Genomic DNA, 20,563 nt, shown 5'->3' with positions numbered 1-20,563 from the left:
GTGGACATTGGTATCTGTTGTTATATAATGTATCTTATGTCTTCTTTGTATCTCTATTGTTTAACCCCTTTCTGTCATTAGACGTACTATTCCGTCCATGTGGGGTGGGCCCTACTTCCCAAGGACGGAATAGTACGTCATACGCGATCGGCCGCGCTCACGGGGGGAGCGCGGCCGATCGCGGCCGGGTATCAGCTGACTATCGCAGCTGACATCCGGCACTATGTGCCAGGAGCGGTCACGGACCGCCCCCGGCACATTAACCCCCGGCACACCGCGATCAAACATGATCGCGGTGTGCCAGCGGTATAGGGAAGCATCGTGCAGGGAGGGGGCTTCCCTGAGACCCCCGGAGCAACGCGATGTGATCGCGTTGCTCCGAGGGTCTCCTACCTCCCTCCTCGCCGCAGGTCCCGGATCCAAGATGGCCGCGGCATCCGGGTCCTGCAGGGAGGGAGGTGGCTTACCGAGTGTCTGCTCAGAGCAGACACTGGTAAGCCTGCACCGATGTAAGTGAGATCGGTGATCTGACAGAGTGCTGTGCACACTATCAGATCATCGATCTGTAATGTCCCCCCCTGGGACAAAGTAAAAAAGTTAAAAAAAAATGTCCACATGTGTAAAAAAAAAATAAAAAAAAAAAAAAATTCCTAAATAAATAAATTAAAAAAAAATATTCCCATAACTACATTTCTTTATCTAAATAAAAAAAAATCAAACAATAAAAGTACACATATTTAGTATCGCCACGTCCGTAACGACCCCACCTATAAAACTATATCACTAGTTAACCCCTTCAGTGAACACCGTAGAAAAAAAAAAAAAAAACGAGGCAAAAAACAACGCTTTATTCTCATACCGCCAAACAAAAAGTGGAATAACACGCGATCAAAAAGACGGATATAAATAACCATGGTACCGCTGAAAACGTCATCTTGTCCCGCAAAAAATGAGCTGCCATACACCATCATGAGCGAAAAAATAAAAAACTTATAGTCCTCAGAATAAAGCGATGCCAAAATAATTATTTTTTCTATAAAATAGCTTTTATCGTATAAAAGCGCCAAAACAAAAAAAAATTATATAAATGAGGTATCGCTGTAATCGTACTGACCCGAAGAATAAAACTGCTTTATCAATTTTACCAAACGCAGAACGGTATAAACGCCTCCCCCAAAAGAAATTCATGAATAGCTGGTTTTTGGTCATTCTGCCTCACAAAAATCAGAATAAAAAGCGATCAAAAAAATATCCCGTGCCCGAACATGTTACCAATAAAAACGTCAACTCGTCCCACAAAAAACAAGACCTCACGTGACTCTGTGGTCTCAAATATGGAAAAATTATAGCTCTCAAAATGTGGTAACGCAAAAAATATTTTTTGCAATAAAAAGCGTCTTTCAGTGTGTGACGGCTGCCAATCATAAAAATCCACTAAATAACCCGCTATAAAAGTAAATCAAACCCCCCTTCATCACCCGCTTAGTTAGGGAAAAATTAAAAAAATGTAAAAAATGTATTTATTTCCATTTTCCCATTAGTGTTAGGGCTAGGGTTAGGGTTAGGGCTAGAGTTGGGGCTAAAGTTAGGGTTAGGGTTTGGATTACATTTACGGTTGGGAATAGGGTTAGGGGTGTGTCTGGGTTAGGGGTGTGGTTAGGGTTACCGTTGGGATTAGGGTTAGGGGTGTGTTTGGATTAGGGTTTCAGTTATAATTGGGGGGTTTCCACTGTTTAGGCACATCAGGGGCTCTCCAAACGTGACATGGCGTCCGATTTCAATTCCAGCCAATTCTGCGTTGAAAAAGTAAAACAGTGCTTCTTCCCTTCCAAGCTCTCCCGTGCGCCCAAACAGGGGTTTACCCCAACATATGGGGTATCAGCGTACTCGGAATACATTGGAGAACAACTTTTGGGGTCCAATTTCTCCTGTTACCCTTGGGAAAATACAAAACTAGGGGCTAAAAAATAATTTTTGTGGAAAAAAAAAAAATTTATTTGCATGGATCTGCGTTATAAACTGTAGTGAAACACTTGGGGGTTCAAAGCTCTCACAACACATCTAGATGAGTTCCTTAGGGGTTCTACTTTCCAAAATGGTGTCACTTGTGGGGGGTTTCTACTGTTTAGGTACATTAGGGGCTCTGCAAACGCAATGTGACGCCTGCAGACCATTCCATCAGTCTGCGTTCCAAATGGCGCTCCTTCCTTTCCGAGCCTTCCCATGCGCCCAAACGGTGGTCCCCCCCCACATATGGAGTATCAGCATACTCAAGACAAATTGGAAAACAACTTTTGGGGTCCAATTTCTCCTGTGACCATTGGGAAAATACAAAACTGGGGGCTAAAAAATAATTTTTTGGGGAAATTTTTTATTTTTTTTATCTTCATGGCTCTGCGTTCTAAACTGTAGTGAAACACTTGGGGGTTCAAAGTTCTCACAACACAACTAGATAAGTTCCTTGGGGGGTCTAGTTTCCAATATTGGGTCACTTGTGGGGGGTTTATACTGTTTAGGTACATTAGGGGCTCTGCAAACGCAATGTGACGCCTGTAGACCAATCCATCTAAGTCTGCATTGCAAATGATGATCCTTCCCTTCCGAGCTCTGCCATGCGCTCAAACGGTGGTTCACCCCCAGATATCAGGTATCAGCGTACTCAGGACAAATTGGACAACAATATATAGGGTCCAATTTCTCCTGTTACCCTTGGAAAATACAAAACTGGGGGCTAAAAAATAATTTTTGTGGAAAAAAAATATTTTTTATTTGCACAGCTTTGCGTTATAAACTGTAGTGAAACACTTGGGGGTTCAAAGCTCTCACATCACATCTAGATGAGTTCCTTAGGGGGTCTACTTTCCAAAATGGTGTCACTTGTGGGGGGGGGTTTACTGTTTAGGTACATTAGGGGCTCTGCAAACGCAATGTGATGCCTGCAGACCATTCCATCTAAGTCTGCATTCCAAATGGCGCTCCATCCCTTCCGAGCCCTCCCATGCGCCCAAACGGTGATTCCCCCCCACATATGGGGTATCAGCGTACTGAGGACAAATTGGACAACAACTATTGGGGTCCAATTTCTCCTGTTACCCTTGGGAAAATACAAAACTGGGGGCTAAAAAATAATTTTTGTGGGAAAAAAATTTTGTTTTATTTTTACGGCTCTGCATTATAAACTTCTGTGAAGCACTTGGTGGGTCAAAGTGCTCACCACACCTCTAGATAAGTTCCTTAGGGGGTCTACTTTCCAAAATGGTGTCACTTGTGGGGGGGCTTCAATGTTTAGGCACATCAGTGGCTCTCCAAACGCAACATGGCGTCCCATCTCAATTCCTGTCAATTTTGCAGTGAAAAGTCAAACGGCGCTCCTTCCCTTCCGAGCTCTCCCATGCGCCCAAACAGTGGTTTACCCCCACATATGGGGAATCAGCGTACTCAGGACAAATTGTACAACAACTTTTGGGGTCCAATTTCTTCTCTTACCCTTGGGAAAATAAAAAATTGGGGGTAAAAAGATCATTTTTGTGAAAAAATATGATTTTTTATTTTTACGGTTCTGCATTATAAACTTCTGTGAAGCACTTGGTGGGTCAAAGTGCTCACCACACATCTAGATAAGTTCCTTAGGGGGTCTACTTTCCAAAATGGTGTCACTTGTGGGGGGTTTCAATGTTTAGGCACATCAGTGGCTCTCCAAACGCAACATGGCGTCCCATCTCAATTCCTGTCAATTTTGCAGTGAAAAGTCAAACGGCGCTCCTTCCCTTCCGAGCTCTCCCATGCGCCCAAACAGTGGTTTACCCCCACATATGGGGTATCAGCGTACTCAGGACAAATTGTACAACAACTTTTGGGGTCCAATTTCCTCTCTTACCCTTGGGAAAATAAAAAATTGGGGGCGAAAAGATAATTTTTTTGAAAAAATATGATTTTTTATTTTTACGGTTCTGCATTATAAACTTCCGTGAAGCACTTGGTGGGTCAAACTGCTCACCACACATCTAGATAAGTTCCTTAGGGGGTCTACTTTCCAAAATGGTGTCACTTGTGGGGGGTTTCAATGTTTAGGCACATCAGTGGCTCTCCAAACGCAACATGGCGTCCCATCTCAATTCCAGTCAATTTTGCATTGAAAAGTCAAATGGCGCTCCTTCGCTTCCGAGCTCTGTCATGCGCCCAAACAGTGGTTTACCCCTACATATGGAGTATCGGCGTACTCAGGACAAATTGTATAACATCTTTTGGGGTCCATTTTTTCCTGTTACCCTTGGTAAAATAAAACAAATTGGAGCTGAAGTAAATTTTGTGTGAAAAAAAGTTAAATGTTCATTTTTATTTAAACATTCCAAAAATTCCTGTGAAGCACCTGAAGGGTTAATAAACTTTTTGAATGTGGTTTTGAGCAGCTTGAGGGGTGCAGTTTTTAGAATGGTGTCACACTTGGGTATTTTCTATCATATAGACCCCTCAAAATGACTTCAAATGAGATGTGGTCCCTAAAAAAAAATGGTGTTGTAAAAATGAGAAATTGCTGGTCAACTTTTAACCCTTATAACTCCCTAACAAAAAAAAATTTTGGTTCCAAAATGGTGCTGATGTAAAGTAGACATGTGGGAAATGTTACTTATTAAGTATTTTGTGTGACATATCACTGTGATTTAATTGCATAAAAATTCAAATTTGGAAAATTGCGAAATATTCAAAATTTTCGCCAAATTTCCATTTTTTTCACAAATAAACGCAGGTAATATCAAAGAAATTTTACCACTATCATGAAGTACAATATGTCTCGAGAAAACAGTGTCAGAATCACCAGGATCCGTTGAAGCGTTCCAGAGTTATAACCTCATAAAGGGACAGTGGTCAGAATTGTAAAAATTGGCCCGGTCCATAACGTGCAAACCACCCTTGGGGGTGAAGGGGTTAAGGATCAAATAAACAAATATTGAGAAAAAAGGATGGCCAACCCATTTAACCGCTTTCTGACTTTTGTTGTAATAATACATCCCTGTGCCCTGGGTCTAGCTGACCAGGGACATATTATGACATCGCAATCACCTGCGCACACGGGTGGTGTGTGGGCGACCGCCGCCAGGTGTCAGCTGATTCTGACAGCTGACGCCCCACAACATTGAGTGACAGGAGCAGTCACATATTGTTCCCAGCACTTTATCCCCCTAAATGCTGCGATTGAAAGCAATCGCAGCATTCTGGGAGCCGGCAGAGGGCTGACAGCCCCTCTGCCTTTGGATCGGAGACCCCGCGCCATGATGTCGGGTCCCAATCATTGCCATGGTGACTCGATGCCATCATAACGACATCTAGGTCACCAGAGCTAGAAATCTTGCTGATCATGCCCAGTGCATGATGAGCAAACGTCTCTGTCAGTGCAGAGCTGACAGTTTCTACAACATGGGGATGCTGCTGTATCCCCATGCTGTACAAGCGATCAGCCTGCAAAAATGATAGTCCCATAGTGGGACAAAGTAAAAAAAAAAGTTAAAATTTTTCTTTTAACTAATTGCAAAAATATTTTTTTTAAATATAAAAAAATAATAATACAAAAATCAAAACATATTGTATCTATAAATAAATATTTGAATGAAAAAAAAAATATAAACAATAAAAGTACACATATTTGGTATCGGCGCGTCCGCAACAACCTGACCTATTAAACTGTCCCACTCATTAACCCCTTTAGTGAACACCATAAAAAATAAAAAACAAGGCAAAAAACCAATGCTTTATCATCATAACGCAGAACAAAAAGTGGAATAAAACACGCTGACATATAGCTCCAACAGCGAAAATATTAAGTTATAACTCTTAGACTAAAGAGATGCAAAAATAATTTTGTCTTTAAAATAGTTTTTATTGTGTAAAAGCACCAAAATATAAAAAAGCAGTATAAATTGGATATTACTGTAATCGTACTGACCCAAACAATAAAACTGTCTTATCAATTTAACACACGCGGAATGGCATAAACCCCCCACCAAAAAAAAATCCTGAATTGCTGGTTTTTGTTTATTCTGCCTCCCAAAAATCATAATACAAAGCGTTTAAAAAATGTCATGGACCCGAAAATAGTATCAATAAAAACGTCAACTCGTCCCGCAGAAAACAAGCCATCACATGACTCTGTGGGTCGCCAAAATATTGAAAAATTGTAGCTCTCAAAATATGGTGATGCAAAAACTATTTTTTTGCATTTAGTGTGTGACATCAGCAAAACATAAAACCCCTATATAAATCTGTAATCGCTATAATCGCACCAACCCGAAGAATAAAGTCGCCTAATCACTTATTCCGCACGTGAAACATGTAAAAAATAAAACCAATTCTTCACCCGCTGTTCATTTTTTTCATTCTGCCTCCCAAAGATCGCAGTAAGGCTCAGTGCACATTTATCCTGTGCTCTGTGCTGAGCACTAACACCGGGGTTTCCATGTAAATTTCTGAAATACGTGATTCAGATGGAATCTCTGGCAGAAGGTTTCCTATAATGAGGAAGATGAAGGCCCTGTGGACACCGTCTGACATGTGATGCGGCAATGTCCATCTTTTAAGGATTGCATAAAAGTGCCGTCTGCCACAGTTTTTTGCACTTCTGAAAACAAGGACACCGCTGAACAGAGGTCAGACGGAGTCCAGAGTAACTCTGCTGCCTTATAGTGAATGGATCCCTCGGTGGTTACATCTGAGTCACGTCACTCAGAGATTTAGATGGAAACTCCAAATTAAGTGCTCAGCATAGAGCGCTGGATAAATGTGAACCCAAACGTTATGCAATTATGGTCCCAATAAAAGCTTCAACTCAATCCACAAAAAAGCAAGTCCCCACTCAGGTCTGTCATCTGTTTGCGGAAACATGGGGGGCTTCCATGTTCCTGGTAGTACAAAAGCCATGGAAAAGCGAAATAGCTCCTCACCCTCCAAAAGAAATTCAGCAAATTCTGCGCTCTCAAATCCAAATGCCCCCCTCCCTTCTGAGCCCCACAGTGTATGTAAACCACATATAACGTCCACATTTGGCATTTCTGAAGTCATGAATGGAAAATACCCATGGAGTCAAAATCGTCACTACACCTGTAGATAAATTCCCCAAGGTGTATAATTTCCAAAATGGGGTCACTTGAGAGGGGATTCTGCTCTTCTAGCTACTAGGGGCTCTGTATATGGAGTCCGCAAACTGTTCTAGGAATTTCTGTGTTCCAGGAGCCAAATAGCCCACTATTCCACCCAAGTCTCTCCATATGGCTAAGTAGTACTGTACAGCCACATATAGGGTATTACCACATTCAGTAGAAATTATGGGACAAATTTTGGTGCAATTTTTATCCACTTCTTCTGTGAAAATGTTAAATCTGGGGCTAAAACTAAATTTTGGTGGCAAAAATGTAGTTATTTTTTCTTCACTGCCCAGTGGTATAAAATTCTGTGACACACCCATGGTGTCAATTTGATCAGTGCACCACTAGATGAATTCATTGAGAGGTGTAGTTTGTAAAATGGGATCACTTATGGGGAGCTCTGCTGTTCTGACACCTCATGGGCTCTCACAGTGGGTCTTGGCACCTGCAATCCATAACAGTATAATCTGGCGCTCCTTGCCGTCTGAGCTTTGCACTGTGCCTGAAAATTATTTCCTGATTACATGTAGGATATTGGCACACTCAGGAAAAAATAGACCTCAGTTTGTTGTAAAAAAATATTCCTATTAGCCCTTAGAAAAATTAAAAACTTGGGGCTAAGAATGTCATTTATTATTTCTTCACCGCTCAGTAGTATAAAATTCTGTGAGGCACATGTGGTGTCAATATGATCACTGCACCACTAGATGAATTCATTGGGGAGTGTAGTTTGTAATATGAGTTCACTTTTATTGGGTTTCTTTTGTTCTGGCACATCAGGGGCTCTGCCAATGTGACATGGCACCCTCAAACCATTCCAGCAAAATCTGACCTCCAATATGGCGCCTCTTCCCTTCTGAGCTTTGCACTGTGCCTTAAAAGTAGTATTCCCCCACATATGGGGTATTGGTGTACTCAGGACAAATTGCACAATTACTGTATGGTGCAATTTCTCCTGTTACCCTTATAAAAATGCAAAATTTGGGGCCAAAATAACATTTTTGTGGGGAAAATGTGATTTTATTTTCATAGCTCAATGTTATAAACCTCTGTGAAGCACCTGGAGGGTTCAAGGTGCTCATCAATGCATCCAAGTACAGTCCTTGAGGGGTCTAGTTTCCAAAGTTATTGCCGCATAAAGTGACAGTGGTCAGAATTGTAAAAATTGGCCCTGTCATTAATATGCAAACCACCTTCAGGTGTAAAGGGGCTAAGGCCACCATCACACAATTAACAGCTACTTGAATCTTAGCCTAAGACTTCTGGGTGATAAACCCAATCAAACTTGAGAAGCCTTTCAACAACTTATAAACTCTATACATATGGTTTAGTTGCCTGTATACTATAGTATTCTCAATATTGAAGCGCCTTGCTTAATAGTAAATCATTTTAGTATAATAATTATTTATTTATAACAATAGCAATTTATATTTCTATAGCACCAACATATTCCACAGCACTTTAGATATTAGAGGGCACTTTTACAGTCAATAAAGACATTACAGTTTACAGAATAACACATAAATCAACACATACCAAGCTTACAATCTAAAGACTATTTAATAATTTTCATGAAAACAATAAACTAAAATAGACTTCTATAGTTCACGAATCTTGTTACAAGAGGTAAATGCAACTAATCTACATCTTAGTTTGATAAAGATATGGTCATTTGAAGTTAAAAGCCCAAACTCTTCAGACAAATTCTGGGGTCACATGATATGTGAAGGTCAAGAATTAAAGGCAATAGGTGACAAATATCTGACCACTGGGGGTACTACAACTTGACTCCCCACTGATCACTAGAAAAGGGCATTTTTGAACCACTCTCCATAATCTTTGAAAATTCTTGGAGAACAGGAGAAGTCCCAGAAGACTGGAGAAGAGCAAATGTTGTTCCTATCTTCAAAAAGGGGAAGAAGGTAGGCCCAGGGAACTATAGGCCGGTGAGTCTGACTTCCATACCAGGAAATGTCAGTACCTGGATAAAAGTGAAGTGATTAACCAGAGTCAGCATGGGCTTGTAACTAATAAGTCATGTCAGACTAACTTAATTTCCTTCTATGACAGAATCACTGACTGGGTGGATCAGGGAAATGCTGTAGATATAGTATATCTTGACTTCAGCAAAGCATTTAACAAAGTATCTCACACCATCCTTATTGAAAAAATGACTAAGTATGGAATGGACAAGGCAACTGTTAGGTGGATTCATAACTGGCTTCGTGATCGGACCCAAGGAGTGGTCGTAAATGGCTGCACATACAGTTGGAAGAATGTCTCAAGTGGGGTACCACAGGGTTCTGTCCTGGGCCCTGTATTGTTCAACATCTTTATCAATGATTTAGATGAAGAAATTGAGGGTACACTAATTAAATTTGCTGATGACACAAAGCTAGGAGGGATAGCTAATACCAGAGAAGAGAGATAGGGGATTCAAAAAGATATAAATAAATAAACTGGAGCAGTGGGCAGCAACTAACAATGGTTTTTAACAAAGAAACATGCAAAGTACTACATCTGGGCAATAAAAATGAAAAAAGTATTTACAGAATGGGAGGCATAGGGCTAAGCAACAGCACATGTGAAAGAGACTTGGGTATACTAATAGATCATAAACTGAACATGAGTTAACAGTCTGATGCGGCAGCAAAAAAGGCAAATGCAATTCTGGGATGTATTAACAGAAGCATACAGTCTAGATTACACAAAGTCATTATTGCCCTCTACTCCTCTTTGGTCAGACCTCATCTGGAATACTGTATCCAGTTTTGGGCATCACATTTTAAAAAAGACATAAACAAACTGGAGCAAGTTCAGAGAAGAACGACCAGAATGGTGACCGGTCTGCAAACCATGTCCTATGAGGAATGTTTGCAGGATTTGGGAATGTTTAGCTTGCATAAAAGTAGACTGAGAGGAGAGTTAATAGCTGTCTACAAATATCTCAAGGGCTGTCACATTGTAGAAGGATCATTTTTATTCTCATTTGCACAAGGAAAGACTAGAAGCAATGGGATGAAACTGAATGGGAAGAGACACAGATTAGATATTAGTAAAAACTTTTTGACAGTTAGGGTAATCAATGAGTGGAACAGTCTGCCACGAGAGGTGGTGAGTTCTCCTTCCATGGAAGTTTTCAAACAAAGGCTGGACAGACATCTGTCTGGGATGATTTAGTGAGTCCTGCAGGGGGTTAGACCAGATGACCCAGGAGGTCCCTTCCAACTCTATCATTCTATGATTCTATGATAACCCATTTTCCCAGGTTGTGCATGACCAATGCCACTCCATTCATGCCTGTGAGGCTACGTAACATTGGATGATCGAAACCCCCATTCTATTGATCAATGGGGGTCACAGCAAAGGGATCCCTTTAAATCATATTTTTTCCCTAACCAGTGAATTATTGCTAAATGTCTTCCATGGGTAAACCCCCGCAAAGAGGACATGCTACGAATCCTGTCTCAAATGTTATAAATTCTTGTATATTGCAGGTATTGCCATGCTGGATTATCTTTTCTTAGACTTTTGCATTATGCTATTGCCTGGTATTCTTCTTGGGTTTGTCCACTTGCAGACTGTCAGCAAGGACTGGACTATTTCATAGTTTGTAGGGACATACTCCTTGGCGTGGTAATGTTAATTTATCAATTCTGAAACAGGGCCAGAAACAATAGTGCTTTCCAGAAATTCTAAACACAGTAACATCTCAAAGTGTCTGTCTTTGTACATCAATCCCCCTATCATGTGCTTAAAGCCATATTTAAAATAATTCACATACATTTACTTTATAAGGCTCAACTGGGTGTAGACTACCTGTTATGTTGTAATTTTTGCACAGATTTACATGAATCGACTTTCTAAACTACCATTGCATAGTTGTTTGTGTTTGTGTGGGTTATTTCCAGCATGGTGATCGCCCCTGACAGTGGTGAGCTAAATCCTTACTGTTATAAGATCAGAAATTTACAAAGACCAAAGCAAATAATTTGTTTATTGTTTCTTATTAATCTGTATAATATGGTCAATTATTGTTACAATTACTATAACTAAAGAGTGGCCTTATTTTACATTTCAAATCTGTGGGGCCACTGTACCTAATTTAAGTAGCGAAAGCCTGAATGAACAAACCTTTCCATGCAAGTTATTAGGACAGATAAGCTTCATAGAACATTTCTTGATTAGGCACTGCATATTGCACAGAGCAACTCTTGCTTTGGAGGAGGACATGGTGAAAACAATTCATGAATGTTTAGGTCCAGTGTAGTACAACAATTCTGGAAGGGGTAATATGTGGCCACATACAAGATTTTGCTCCAGTAGGACCTTTTATGATCATCTCATCCAGTACATCCTGATTAACATACAGTAGGGGAACTTGTCTTTCTTTTCTTATTGTAGGCAGCTAGCTATACTACACTAAATAAACTAAATACAGGCAAAATAAATATTGTTTTCTAAGAATTATGCCTTGCATTCACATATTTTTGCTGTTCATATGCTTCATCTGGGGAATCCTGTTAGTTGTCTCAAATTTAATAAAGTCACTCACAATATATGCCTGAACAAGCATTTATTCATGACCGTGCCTAGATTATTTTATACAAATAATGTTTTAAGATAAACCTATAAAGATACAGCTTTTATTTCTAGTCTGGTTCATTCTCATTTCATTTTTTGTAAAAAAAAAAAAAGAAAAAGCAACCTCCCTGCTAAAATTATAATAATAGTAATAAGAAGACTGGCCATTAATATGATAACAACACGTGAGAAAAAGGGGAAACTTATAGAAAAATATATTTACATGGTTGTGCAAGCATGAGGCTTGAGTTTATGTGATCTATACAGAAGGTATAGCTGAGCTTATTAACAGCAGAGTTTGAGAAAAGCTTATCTTTGATGTTTTTACTATACAAGAGTTCATTTTGTCGTAGTGGGATTTCCTAGGATATCGGGAAGTTTCTAAAAGTACTCAGACACTCTGTGATAATACTAAACCATTTACAAAAATATATATAAAAAATGAATAAAAACACAACAAAAACACACCAAAAATATATTCTTGGCATAAGTATTATTTATTATGCAGGTCATCAATGTGATAAAATATACGTCATTGCTCTTACTTTACCCATATGAAATAGTTATGTGAATTTCAATTGTTGTAAAGATGAAAAATTTGGTTCTATTTTAAGTTGTGTTCAATAAATGTGACAACAATGAAAAGGGATGTAATGTTATTTAAAAGATATGTATTCCTTAACACAGAATGTTGTTTCCTATTGTTAATATTCAATATTAGAAAATTTCAACAAATGGAAAATGAAGCAATTTTCCAGTCTTCATTTAAAATTTTCTACCATTTTTGCAATCTACCTAGCCACAAAGGACAGTAATCACAATGTTCAGACTAACACATAATGTTGCCGAATGAAGAGATCCAGAGCTTAATCAGAAACATTAAAATACATAGCTTTATTAATAATAATATTAAAAAATCAAAAACACACATATGAAAACAGTAGAATGATAAAGAGCGCCCTAACTAGAGGAGACACAGCAATTTATTCAATTTATACTGTTTAACTTTTCTGGTAATGTGTTTCATTTATATTTTTCATGATAGCATGCCTTAATAGCCTTTACTTAGCCTGGCTGTGGATGTAGGACACATGCCTATTATACTATACTGCTCATTTATTGATGGGCAAATGTTATGATTTTGTATACATCCGCACAGCTTTGTGCTTTGGGCTTGTAATGTGTTCGATTTTTCACATTTTGCAGCGCCTCCTCTAGTTAGGGCGCTCTTTATCATTCTGTTTTTATATGTGTTTTTGATTTTTTTAATATTATTATTAATAAAGCTATGTATTTTAATGTTTCTGATTAAGCTCTGGATCTCTTCATTCAGCAGCATTATGTGTTAGTCCGAACATTGTGATTATGCGATTTGAAGTGCCAGCCTTTAGTACAATTGGACACCTTTTTGATTTGGTAAAAGGCAATAATGGTGCATGTTGGTCTCATAAAACATAACCTTTATTGAAAAGAATAATTATTCAATAAAACCAATAAAACAACAGAGCAGCCCAATGGAGGACCACATGCCCAGTAACAAAAGCTCACATACATTTTTGCAATGTGTCGGTTAGTCAAATTGGCAGCTTTATAAGAGACTGATACCAACCTGTCACATCCCCTGCCCCTGGTTCTCCTGACATTCTTCCTTTCCCCTTCTTAGACACTTCCTCTAAACTTAGTGATTACGTTTAGTTAAAAAAAATATTGTACTACCATATGTAAAAAAAAAATTGTACCATGTCAAAGGTGTCTTTAAGCAGGATTTCTGTAATAAATTCTGTAAAGATTCAGTAAAATAACTAGATATAATGTAAATATAAAAAAACAAAACAGTAGAAGAGCCGATCCTTCAAGTCAATGGCATTTAGTAATTGCTAATGAACCAAATCCTTCAGTTAAACATTTTACTCAAGTTAATATGCCTATAGTTAATGTCCTCCTAATCAATCTCAACCTTCCAATAGGTTATACATTGGAATAGGGTATAACATTGTGCTAAACAATACCAGTTTAATTCATAATGCATGCCTAATATACTGTAAAATGCTGAAAACAAAGTATTCCCAAGTACACATTTAGGTTCACATGCAAATATGGTTACCTTATTCTTGCCCCCACAGTGGCAGCAGACAGTCCAAAGATATGTAAGGGTCCTCCATACCAAAATAATGAAAAGGCCCCCAAAAAATGTCACCATTGAAGAGGCTAGGAATGCCCACCACATACGTTGTCCCCGACTGTCGCATGGCACCTCAACGGTGACTGGAATAATGAGAGCAGGGTTGCTTTTGGGTGAAAAGACAGCGTCTAGCTGCAGATTGTTGTTGATAGCACTCATGGTTTAATGCTAGTCAAATTTTGATTTGGAATTTGTTGCCAGTTGCCAATGTTAACTGAAGGACCCAGGAAGCCCTAAAAGCCACATATGTCTCAGCCCCAAAATTCCTGCACTTGCCATAATGCACAGGAAAGGGGCAGGTCAAATAAATGATAGGCCTTCTCTGTCTCTTCTGCAAAAAATAAGGACAGTATTTCAATCCCGGCTTTACAATCCAATAAAACAGATTTGTCCTCAAGAGAACGGCTACCCCAACACCTTGTATTGACCTGTCATAGTTATTTCATGAATAAAAAGCATAAGCAGATCCAAGCCGATCCTTCATTTTTCCTTGATGTGTTGTTCTGTATGCGGATGATCCTTGTTTTCCTTATATAAGAATGAGCATGGCATAGAAATGAAATACCAAGCGATGCAGCCAGGGATATCTATAGCAGACACTCATTGTTTTGCATTTGGAGAGTGCATATCTATTAGATTATATTAAAAGCTAAACATTTTCTTAGCACCTGTTTTAGCCGCCTTTTCGATGTAAGTAGGGCACCTGCTGTTAATTTTTATTCATAGGCAATCCTCCTCACTGTGAGCGTTGGCTCTCGGCTCTTTTGCAGCTTCACTGTGGAAAGCCGTAGGAACTGCATGCAATGAAGGAGATTCTCAGCTGCTGAGGTTTTTAGATCAATAAGATTGCCAAGATGTCTTCAACCCTTCCTTTCGTCTGGACTCGTTACAGATTGCGGTGTTCTCTTTTTTTCCTTCTCTGCGTCCTTCTCTACACTCTGCCAGCATGTTGGTTATTCACCCCTCCTACCTTCCTTTTTCCCTTTTTCTCCTATGACTGTTCAGTGCTGTAATCCTCCCAGCTGATCGCTTGTTCCCCCCTCCTCCTTCTCCACCAGTGCTGTTGCTTCTCTCATATCCCTTTTTGTAAGCGTAGACAGATGAGAGGATACCCTATAAAATCAGTTGTAAGGGAGAACAAGATGGAAGGGTAGGCTTATAGGTAGCAAGCAGGAGTCTCCACAAGTTAGTATCGTCAAAATTCAACATGTCTGTATTGCACATATGACAATCCCTGACACTCCAATGGACAACGTATGAATTGAGGTATCATAGACTAGAGATACCATCTTGGACACATACCAGGAATGTGGATTAACAATGATACAGTAATCATTAATTTTCTGACATTCATGTGGTAATTAGTGATGAGTGAGCGTGTTTGTCACTACTCATTACTCGCTCGAGCATCAGTGTGCTCATGATGCTCTAACTCGGCGAGTATTTTTTTAATGCTCGAGCAAAAGCTCGAGTCCCTGCCCCGCACGTTTGGTGCTTTTTAAACAGCCAATAAACATGTGGGGAATGCCTTCCAGTCACTGAAATGCTGTAGCCATCTTGTTTGTCTCATTACTGTGGTTGGCTGGCCGCATAGCGTCACATGTCTACACAAGACCCGTGACGCTATGCTCGGCACACTGTAACCCAGAAACAGGCAGAACAGTGAGAGGTGCTGCTGAAAGAGGGAAAGAGTTGTAGAATTGTAGACTACTAGGCAGGGATTCAACCACATACAGTAGGGAAAAAAAGTATTACGTCAGCCACTAATTGTGCAAGTTCTCCCACTTAAAAGATGAGAGAGGCTTGTAACTGACATCATAGGTAGACCACAACTATGAGAGTCAAAATGAGAAAACGAATCCAGAAAATTACCTTGTCTTGTTTGGCAAGATTTATTTTATTATATATCCTTTGTTGGCAATGACAGTAGTCAAACGTTTTCTGTAAGTTTTCAAAAGGTTGGCACACATTGTTGGTGGTATGTTGGCCCATTCCTCCATGCAGATCTCCTCTAGAGCAGTGATGTGTTGGGCCTGTCACTGGGCAACATGGACTTTCAACTCCCTCCAAAGGTTTTCTATGGGGTTGAGATCTGGAGACTGGCTGGGCCACTCCAGGACCTTCATATGCTTCTTACGAAGCCACTCCTTCATTGCCCTGGTGGGGTGCTTGGGATCATTATCATGCTGAAAGACTCATCCTTGTTTTCTTCAATGCCCTTGCTGATGGAAGGAAGTTTGCACACAAAATCTCACAAGACATGGTCCCATTCATTTTATCATGTACAACGGATCAGACATCCTGGTCCCTTTGCAGAGAATCAGCCCCAAAGCATGATGTTGCCACCCCCATGCTTCACCGTAGGTGAGATGTTCATTGGATGCAACTCAGCATTCTGTCTCCTCCAAACACGCCAAGTTTTGTTTCTACCAAACAGTTCTACTATGGTTTCATCAGACCCTATGATATTCTCCTAGTACTCTTCTGGATAATCCAAATGCTCTCTTTCAAACTTCGGACGGGCCAGGACATGTACTGGCTTAAGCAGGGGGACCTATCTGGCACTGCAGGATCTGAGTCCCTGGCAGAGTAGTAACTTATTGTTGGTAGCCTTTGTCCCAGCTCTATGCAGGTCATTCACTAGGCCCCCCTGTGTGGTTCAGGGATTTTTGCTCACCATTTTTGTGATCATTTTGACCCCACAGGGTGAGCTCTTGCATGGAGCCCCAGATCAAGGGAGATTATCAGTGGTATTGTATGTCTTCCATTTTCTTATTATTACTCCGACAGTTGATTTCATCACACCAAGCTGCTTGCCTATTGCAGATTCAGTCTTCGCAGCCTGGTGCAGGGCTACAATTTTGTTTCTGGTGTCCTTCGACAGCTCTTTGGTCTTCACCATAGTGGAGTTTGGAGTGTGACTGTTTGATGTTGTGGACAGGTATCTTTTATACTGATTACCTGTAAAAATGGCACCTGTTTGAACATGTTATGAGTAGAGGACAGAGGAGCCTCTTAAAGAAGAGGTTACAGGTCTGTGAGAGCCAGAAATCTTGCATGTTTTTAGATGACCAAATACTTATTTTCCACCATATTTTGTAAAATAAATCTTGCCAAATCAGACAAGGTGATTTTCTGGATTTATTTTCTCATTTTGATTCTTGTAGTTGTGGTCTACCTATGATGTCCAAAATATGAAGAAGGAGAAGTGGCACTCACCCGGTGATGCTGTACAAAAAATGTCCTTTATTCAGAGCATACACTCACAGACATATAATGGAGAGGCGGCTGGTGAGGAGAGGAGTGCAAGGGGAGGCAAGAGGACGACGGCCGTTTCGCGCCTGCGCGCTTCCACGGGTCCAGGTGCGTGAATTAAGAACGTCATATCCTATATAGGAGACTAAACATCTTAATGTGAACAGGTGATGTAATTAAAAACACATTTGGATGCATGCACCAAATTACGCTGATAAGTAAAATGAACAAATTCATTTTTATCTCTCAAAAATTTATCTTTTTTCTTTTGTTTTGTTTCAATCTGTATTAAAACCAATTTTTTATTAAGTTTCTTTAAAAATGCCTTATTTTGGATTTCTGTAACACGTGAATTCAACTCTTGTTTAGCGCCATCCAACTGTTCACACAATGCAGCATATCCTTTTCATTTTGTGAAATTACTAGTGCCAAAAGGCTCCGGGAACACTGTAAATGAATATCCTCCCACGCCCGTCGTGTATTTGCAAACTTGTTTCTTGCAGTATTTGAAGAAAAATATATAACCTCAACCACTAATCCCTTTTTGCGGTTCATACGTGCCTATTATAGGTTTGCGGATGATGTCTTTATCGTGTGGGATAGCTCAAAACAGGATTTTGAGAATTTTGTTTCTTATTTGAATAACAATAATGAAGATAATATGCAATTCACTGCTTGTTTTGGGGGGTTATCGCTCGAATTTCTTGATGTCAAAATCGAAATAGCAGAAGGTAAAATCAATACATGTGTATACAAAAAACCTACAGCGACAAACAGTTTATTGCATTTTAATAGCGCTCATCCTTTTCACACAAAAAATAGTATACCCTACAGCCAGATGGTCAGATATAGGAAAATTATTAATAATGAGGAAGCTTTCGATCAACAAATAATCGAGCTTAAAACCAATTTTCTTAAAAGAAATTATCCCCCTAAAATATTGTCCAGAGCGGAAAATAGGGTTAGAAAATTGGAACAGAACGACTTGCTTAAAAGCCGTAAAAAATCTAAATATCCTCATACTGATAGTGCCAATAATAAGTTTGTATTTACGTTCATGCATAGCCCAATGAATAAAGTAATTTATGCGGCTATACAGAAAAATTGGCATATTTTACAATCTGACAGGGAACTATCATCTTTGACAATGAACCAGCCAACTTTCGCCTATAAACGCACAAAGAATTTGGGCGATCTTTTAGTAAAAAATCGGTTGACAGCTAACGAAAATCCTAATTGGCTAAAGAAATTACAACCTACAGGTAACCACAAATGTGGAAACTGTAGTTATTGCCAATTTAGATTGCTTGATAATCCCATTCGTATCGGCCCCATTTGCCACACAGTCCGCCAATTGATAACATGTAGATCACAATATGTAGTTTATTTAATTACATGTCCATGCCATTTCTTTTATATTGGCAAGACTATTCGCCCATTGTTCCATAGATTCAGAGAACATTATAATTCGATCTCTTCTGGAAAGGGCTGTCCTCGCTTCATAAAACACATACGTGATGCACATTGTGCAGACCCGAATGTATTGCGATTCGCGGGTCTGGAAATTGTAAAAACTCCTCAAAATGGGGGTGATCGCGGAAAAATGCTGCTGCGATGTGAAGCGAGGTGGATCATTGAAACAAACGCTCAGGGCGCTATCGGACTGAATGACAAATTGGATATGGCTATTTTCCTTTAAAAGCTATAGTTTTTGTATTCTTTATATGTATAATGTAAATGAATTTGTTCATTTTACTTATCAGCGTAATTTGGTGCATGCATCCAAATGTGTTTTTAATTACATCACCTGTTCACATTAAGATGTTTAGTCTCCTATATAGGATATGACGTTCTTAATTCACGCACCTGGACCCGTGGAAGCGCGCAGGCGCGAAACGGCCGTCGTCCTCTTGCCTCCCCTTGCACTCCTCTCCTCACCAGCCGCCTCTCCATTATATGTCTGTGAGTGTATGCTCTGAATAAAGGACATTTTTTGTACAGCATCACCGGGTGAGTGCCACTTCTCCTTCTTCATATTTTGGATTTACATTGCTGCTGATGTTGAGCACCGCCCCAACGCTATCGCTTAAATGCATGCCGTAGTGGTTCTAAATTGAGTCTTTTTTTGTCCACATTTCAACGCTTGGAATCTGAGATTAAGGCAAGCTCCACGTGATATTTAATCTGTGGTGAAAACACCTAGTGCCATTCTATCTCTACTTGTACATATACTACCTATGATGTCAATTACAGGCCTCTATCATCTCTTTAAGTGGGTGAACTTGCACAATTGGTGGCACACTAAATACTTTTTTCCCCACTGTATATATTTCTTTAAACTACAACAGACCTTCTTAGGGTTAATTATAATCAATATTAATACTGCTGTTTCTTAGTGACAGATTGTGGTGAAGGGATAGAGTAGGACAGGATAGGGCTAATTACACTTCCTTTCTGCTGAAATCATACAAAAACCCTACTCAGAGCTAATAATATTATTTTTGCTCTTAATCCTGGAAATTGTTCTGAGCAGGGAAATATTACACAACATTTTTAATGAGGCAACTGTGCATCAAAAGCATACAGCCGGACTTGGTTGGATCTCATTGAAGTAGCAATCCATATGTCTACGGTATATCCCAATAAATGAAAACTATGACAGAAGATTATAGCATGGCTATGATGCAGAAGGGACCACAAATATCTAACATGTTACATCAGTGAGTAGTATGGTCCCATTGAAGGAGATGCCTATGAGGCTGCAGTAAATTATATAACGCAGAGCCTTGAAAATAAAAAATCCTTTTTTTTCCACAAAAATGATATTTTAGCCCGCAATTTTTTATTTTCACAAGGGTAACAGGAGACATTGGAACCCAAAAGTTGTCCAGTTTATCCTGAGTACGCCGATACCCCATATAGGGGGGAACCACCGTTTGGGCACACATCAGGGCTCGGAAGGGAAGTAGTGATGTTTTAAAATGCCGACTTTGATGGAATGGTCTGCAGTCGTCATGTTGCATTTGCAGAGCCCCTGATGTAACTAAACAGGAGAAACCCCCCACAAGTGACCCGCTTTTGAAATCTAGACCCCCCAAGGAGCTTATCTAGATGTGTGGTTAGCACTATGAACCCCAAGTGCTTCACAGAAGTTTATAACGTAGAGCCGTGAAAATAAAAAATCATATTTTTTCCACAAAAATGATCTTTTCACACCCAAATTTTTACTTTCACAAGGGTAACAGGAGAAATTGAACCAAAAAAGTTATTGTGCAATTTGTCCACTGATACCCCATATGTATGGGGGACCACTGTTTGGGTGCATGGTAGAGCTCGGAAGGGAAGGAGTGCTGTTTTGGAATGCAGACTTTGATAGAATGGTCTGCGGGCATTATGTTGTGTTTAC

General features: G+C 39.7%; 1 protein-coding gene across 2 annotated transcripts in view; it reads right to left on the bottom strand.

The window, feature by feature from the left end:
• KCNMA1 (potassium calcium-activated channel subfamily M alpha 1) overlaps nt 1–14,900 on the bottom strand; it is a 1,075,276-nt gene extending 1,060,376 nt beyond the window's left edge. The window contains exon 1 of one of the 2 annotated variants that reach the window (XM_077259420.1): nt 13,825–14,900. In XM_077259420.1, the coding sequence (XP_077115535.1) occupies nt 13,825–14,061 (237 nt within the window). In that variant the 5' untranslated portion in view covers nt 14,062–14,900. The remainder of the gene's footprint in view (nt 1–13,824) is intronic. The other variant, XM_077259433.1, reaches the window with a different exon arrangement.
• Nucleotides 14,901–20,563: the final 5,663 nt, after the last annotated feature.

Source organism: Ranitomeya variabilis, chromosome 4 (assembly GCF_051348905.1).
Source record: "Ranitomeya variabilis isolate aRanVar5 chromosome 4, aRanVar5.hap1, whole genome shotgun sequence".
In the NCBI taxonomy this organism is placed as follows: domain Eukaryota; kingdom Metazoa; phylum Chordata; class Amphibia; order Anura; family Dendrobatidae; genus Ranitomeya; species Ranitomeya variabilis.
Note: the sequence above shows the minus strand (reverse complement) of the source record. Positions and strands in the feature narration are given on the sequence as shown.